General features: G+C 53.9%; 1 protein-coding gene across 1 annotated transcript in view; it reads right to left on the bottom strand.

Moving 5' to 3' along the window:
* Positions 1-1,989: 1,989 nt before the first annotated feature.
* The window catches only part of Gbx1 (gastrulation brain homeobox 1), a 31,368-nt gene continuing 27,357 nt past the window's right edge, over positions 1,990-6,000 (bottom strand). Inside the window, exon 3 of the mRNA XM_004669554.2 lies at positions 1,990-3,247. Coding sequence (XP_004669611.2) covers positions 2,694-3,247 — 554 coding nt within the window. The 3' untranslated portion in view covers positions 1,990-2,693. The remainder of the gene's footprint in view (positions 3,248-6,000) is intronic.

Genomic DNA, 6,000 nt, shown 5'->3' with positions numbered 1-6,000 from the left:
TCCTAGCTTTTCTATCTCTGTGAGCCCGCATGCCTCATCTCCCCCCTCATTACTGCGTCCTGGGTTCTGAGCTTTCCTCCCTGATTAAGGAGCCTGCACCCCAGAGCGTCCTCCCTCAGCCTCCTCCTTGCATGAAATCAGCTGTCCTTGCCAGGGGTGGAGTTTGTTAGCGGACTTGAACCTAAGGAAAGAGAGGGAGCGCCTTACTTCCTAAAGGATGCCACCTTCCCAGAACACTCCCCGCTCTGGAAGTCCTTCTAGTGGTCTGTGATGTCATCAGTGCCTGACACCTAGCCTCCCACCACATGCTGCTGGCTGGTGTACTGCCCAAGAGAGGGCCCAGCACCACCCCTTCCTGAGACTCCGCAGCCCCAGCCCACATGGGAGGTTGGAGGCAGCACACCAGAGGGTGCCGCAGTGAGATTGGGATGTCAGGGTTGTGATGTAGCTTGTTCTTGTCACTGCTTGTGAGGAGACCTCGCTCGAGGAGGGACTAAGATGGCAGAAAGACCATCTTGGCCCCCCACCAGCACTCAACTTGCCAAACTAAGTTGGGGCAGAACCCAAGTCCCCTGCTTTTCCTTCATGCTGTTACCTTTTAGTTACTCTTGACAGAAAGAAAACCTGGGCAAAGGCCTCTCCCCGCTTCCAGCTTGTCAAGTTCATGTGCTGGTTCAGGAGCCCATTGTTTCCCATTCCTGGAACCACTTTGCTGGTGGCCCCTGTTTTCTGAAACACGAATAGATGGTTGTGTGGTGAGCTGAGTGCCTGTCTATGTTTATATAAATAACCAAGTAACACTATTCATTGAGGAAACCAGAATTTATTTCTTTGTCCACATCCCCTTTTGCAAGGCTTTTAAGAGCTCTGCAGAGGGCGGAATAGAGACCATAGGTATGTGTAGGTAGGGCTGAATTCCTGGGCTCAGGAAAGGCCAACTCCAGACTACCTGAGGGCTGGCTAGACGCTGCCTGGCACAGATGAGACCTTGGAGAAAGCCAGACAAAAGGGTAGGACAGGCCTTGATGTTGGCCACCTCCCACGCCTTTCTGTCCAGTGTTCACTCATCCTCCACACCGGGGCCTTGGCAACACAGCCTCTGGGCTCTTCTGAAAAGACAACCCACCATCAAGTGCTGCCTGGCTTCTCATCCAAATATGAAGATGTGTTCTAAGGGATTGGAAAGCCTTGCTCTTGAGGTGCAACTGTCTGGGGATGGGGCAAGTCTGGACTCCACACTTGCAGCTAAATTCCCAAGCTCTGCTGAAGTTAAATTTCCGAAGAATGGAGATAACCTGCCCTGGATTTGTGTTGGTGCTGAAGAGCTACGCCACCATCCTGCAACCGAGAGTGCCAGCTGCTCTGTTTAGGAGAAGCACACCCAAGTGAATGTGGTGTTTGCCTTCTTTCTGGTTGACACGAATCAGATCCGTCCTGCGAGGAAGGCAAGGCCAGCCAGCTTTCCTCCCTCCCTGACAACTACCTGGGTTTTCTGGCGTCATTCATAGCCTGCCTGTTTTTCTTCATTCTCCTGCCTGGTTCCACTTCCTAATCAACACAGGCCATGTTTTGTTTTTAACCCCCAAGAAGCTAGATACCATTGATCACAGTCTGTGAGTTTCCCTAACAATCTCCTTAATCTGGGGGACCTTCATAGATGTATCTAGAGCCCAGTTCTTGGGGTTTACTCCCCACCAGCATTTCCGCAGCTCCCTGACATTTCCAATCCTGAAGCTGCTGGTCCCCAGCTTCGTAGTCTTGAAGCACACACACACCCTTCTGGAATCATGGGCTTAGCCCTGTGCCCTCCACAGTGGCCCTCAACCCACCTTGTTCTGTAACAAAAGAGGCTGGGCGGGTGGGGGGGGAATCCTTGGCCTCCAAAATGGTACAAGAAGGAGAAAGCACCTAGAAGAGCAATGGGTCTCCTCCAGTCCTTGCCTCTGAGATGGAGAGGGTGGCAGTGACCAGCTAGGTTGTTTGGTCCAGCTCAGTTGGCAGAAGAGAGCCCCCTCCCCCATCCCAGTCGCAGGACAGTGTCCTCTACTCAGATAGGCTGGACGTTCCCCAGCTAAACAGGTTGAGTGCCCAATCTCCCTTCAGTGCAAGCAAGAGCGAGCATCACCCTGAGGTGCACAGCCTTTCTCACAGAGGAGAAAGCCAGAGCCAAGGCTGGCCTGTCCCACAGAGAGCCCAGACGCCTTGGCCCAGTGGGAGTGGGAGGTGTGGGGTGGGCAGGTGGAGGAGGGAGAACAGCTAGTGGTAGCTCCATATGTCTTTGCACGTCCTTGGACTGAAGAGAGGTTAGATGAAGCTCTTCCACCTTTCCCAGCCCGCCCACCTCAGGGTGAAGACAGACAGAGACAAAAGTCCATATATGCAAACTTTACACAAAATAAATAAGCCATGATCCCTGGCTGGACTCACAAGCTGCCCTAGGACCTTAGTCACAGAATCCTCTGGGCCATGGGCATTTCGAGTCCCCATCCCAGGAGTCCACCTCAGTTTCCTCAGCTCCTCAGGAGTCAGAACCTGCACCCTTAGTCCTCGATGAAGTTCTCCGGGACGGTCTTGGGGCTGTGCGCGCACATCTGCAGTCAAGAAAGCACAGCTGGTCCCTCTGGTCTGTAGCGCCCACCAGTCTAGGGCAGGCTGGGTCCAGACCCTCTGCCTTGCGGTCCTCAGGAGCCCAGTCAAGGCCGGGCTCCCTGCTCCATTTGTTGGTGCTGGCTGCGCACAGCAAACCTGTTGACGTGCACAGGTATGGGCACAACAATCTTGGGGTTTCTTACAGGCTCCCCAGAACGGCTGCTTACATTGCCAGCCTTGATGCGCTTCCACTTGGCCCGGCGGTTCTGAAACCAGATCTTGACCTGCACCTCGCTGAGCTTGAGGGCGTGGGCGATCTGTGACCGCTCCGTCAGGCTCAGGTATTTCTTGCAGTGAAATTCTTTCTCCAGCTCCAAGAGCTGCTCACTGGTAAAGGCTGTGCGGCGCCTCCGGCTTTTCCCCCCAGGAGCAGTGACCCCTGAGGCCACCGGTGCCCCGTCTTCAGCTCCAGTCCCCAGGCTTCCCTTTAGTTTCGGTTTAGGTCCCAGGAGAGCCCCTGGGCCCCCTGTGGAACTGTCTAGGAAAGTGTCCTCCTCGCTGTCACCGCCTGAGCCCTCTTCATCCAGTTCGCTGCCTGCCGGGTCTCCTGCTGGGGCCTCCAGCTTCTCTTCGTCTGAGCTGTACACCTTCCCCTCTGCTGTGGGGAGCGAGGAGAAACCAGTGGGTGGGGAGCGAGGAGACAGGGAGAAGACAGTTTGGAGGGGGCCCATGGGCGCGCGGCCGGGAATGGGGACGAAGTGGACGGTAGAAGAGACACCATGGACAACCATGCGGGAAGTGGAAGAGGTTCAGGGTGGACAAAGAATGGGAAGAAAGGCTTTAACTAGCGCAGGCTCCACTACAGAGAGACAGGGAGGCGATGTGTATGGACAGTGGCCCCTGTACTTCCCCTCCGCCCCATCTGGTTGTCCCTACCCATCACCCCTGGATCTGTCTGGACACAGCACTCAGGGCTCAGCCCTGCAGTGCAGGATGAAGTGTGTGACAGCTGGCTGGGAGCAAGGGCACCCAGGAGGACAGAGGCCAGGGCTACTGTCTTTGTGCTTTTCAGGGAGCCCTCGTTGGGCTCAGAGCGTTAAGAGCTGTCTCCTGACCTCTGTCCCCCACCCTGGCCCACCTTCTAAGCTACAGAGTCTCGTGTCCAAATGGAACCTTCAGGGTCATCTGTCCCACCCCAAGTCTGGATGCAAATAATTCTAAGGACCTGGCAGTCAGAGACTTCCTCTATAACTCCTTCCCATCTCTTTTTTTTTTTTAAACTTTATTTTTATTTATTTGAGAGAGAGAAAAAGAGGCAGAAACAGGGAGAGAGAGAATGGGCATGCCAGGGCCTCCAGCCACTGCGAATGAACTCCAGACGCATACGCCATCTTGAGCATCTGGCTAACGTGGGTCCTGGGGAATCAAACCAAGGTTCTTTGGCTTTGCAGGCAAATGCCTTAACCGCTAAGCCATCTCTCCAGTCCCTCCTTCCTATTTCTTAATAAGAGCACCCTTCAAAAGGCTCCCAGCACAGGCCACTGCCACGTCTATGGGCAGACTTTCTCCCTGGTACTCAGTCCTCGGTCCCCTTTCAGGGCTCTTATCTGATATTTCATCATGTCAACATCTCTTTCCTGCACCTTCCTCTCTAGGCCAGGCCTGGGCAGCACCAACACAGGCTTCTGCCTGGCTGGGCATCGTGAGGACCCGTGGGAAGACCCTCAAGCTGCAGGGAAGGCTGGAAGAACGAGTGTGAGGGGAAGCTAGAGAAGGAAATGAGAAAACGTCTGCTTTGCATCCCAGGCATATACATGTCTTCTGCTAAATAATCATAATTTTAAATTTTGATTCAACCACTGGTTTTAATCTTGTCTACTGATGTGTTTGTCAGGACTGCAACTAGCGCATTACAAGTGTTTTGAGTTTTACAGACTCCCTCATTTTCTGCCCAACGGAAATAGCAGAAAGCCAATAGTTAACCCATCATCCAGTGGAAACGAACAGGAGGGCATGGGAAACCAAGAGCTTGGTGCAGTGGCGTCCCACTCTCCGATTCGTGTTCCCCAAGTGTGTTCAGAGCTGAGAAATCAGCCCAAAATGAATTAAAGCCAGAACCTACTGGACTCCTCGTAAGGGAAGCAGTGTTGCAAGGACAGCATACTGCTGGCTGGGCTGCTCCTGGCTTCTCTCGAAAAACCAACCCCTTCCCTGGGGACAGCTCCACACCTGTGCTGCTGCTCCCCAGAAGGCACAGGAATCTGCATCAGAGGCCCTGTCACCTCACCCCAGCACTCTATCAGCATCCTCCTGCTCCCCTCAGCAGCTCAGCCAGGCTCCCCACTGCTCCCACTGCGACTGCCTTTCCATCCCTTGAGTCCATCCAGGTGTCCCTCGCTGTCTAGAGAAGAAGCAATCTGCAGCAATGCACCTCTCTGCGTCACCTCATCAGCTGTCAATTTTGGTTTTTATTTATTTGAGAGACAGAAATAGGGAGAGAGAGAGAGAATGGGCACACTAGGGCCTTTGGTAGCTGCAAACGAACTCCAGATGTGTGCGCCCCCTTACGTAGGTCCTGGAGAATCGAACCTGGGCCCATTGGCTTTGCAGGCAAATGCCTTAACCGCTATGCATCCCTCCAGCCCTCACATCCATTTTGTGTTTTCTGCAATAGTTACAACCTGCACCTCCTTCCTCGCAGAATTCTCACTTCTGCAGACTCAGATTTCACAAGCTCCAAAGCCAACCCCTGACCTGTCCCCATTCAGCTCTTCCTGCCCTTGCAGCCTTTCCCCACCTTGGCTGGCAGAATCCTCATTCCGCCAGGCTTCATGGCACACCTTGCTATCACTCTCCATGCATCACTCCCACGGCCCACAGTTGAACCATCACAAATCTGCCTTTCAAATTTGCCCAGAGCCAGACCCTTTCTCACCAGCTCCAGGAGCTGTCACCACCCTCCTGTCCCAGCTTTCTGGTCTCTGCACTGGCTGGTTTCTCTGCCCTTGTCTATCCCAGCCTTTCCTCAGTTTGAGATGCTCTGCGCTTCCCCTGGATCCTTGGATGGACTCATCCCCTGCCTCCTTTGGGTCCTTCCTTCAATGGGGAAGGCCTAATAGCCCAAGTTGGGTCCTCAGTAGCCTTGTTAAATGCCCAGTGTGGTGGTGTGTGCCTGTGAACCTAGCACTGGGAGGCAGAGACAGGATAGGCTCACTGGTTAGCCAATCTGGAGCTCGGTGAGCTCTGGGCCAATAAAAGACTCTTCCTCTCTTTCTCTCTGTCTCTCTCAAAAAAAAGGCAGGGTGTGGTGGTGCATGCCTTTAATACCAGAACTTGGGAGGAAGAGGTAGGAGGATCACCAAGAGTTCGAGGACAGCCTGAGACTACATAGTGAATTCCAGGTCAGCCTGG

The sequence above is a fragment of the Jaculus jaculus genome, chromosome 10, assembly GCF_020740685.1.
Source record: "Jaculus jaculus isolate mJacJac1 chromosome 10, mJacJac1.mat.Y.cur, whole genome shotgun sequence".
In the NCBI taxonomy this organism is placed as follows: Eukaryota; Metazoa; Chordata; class Mammalia; order Rodentia; family Dipodidae; genus Jaculus; species Jaculus jaculus.
Note: the sequence above shows the minus strand (reverse complement) of the source record. Positions and strands in the feature narration are given on the sequence as shown.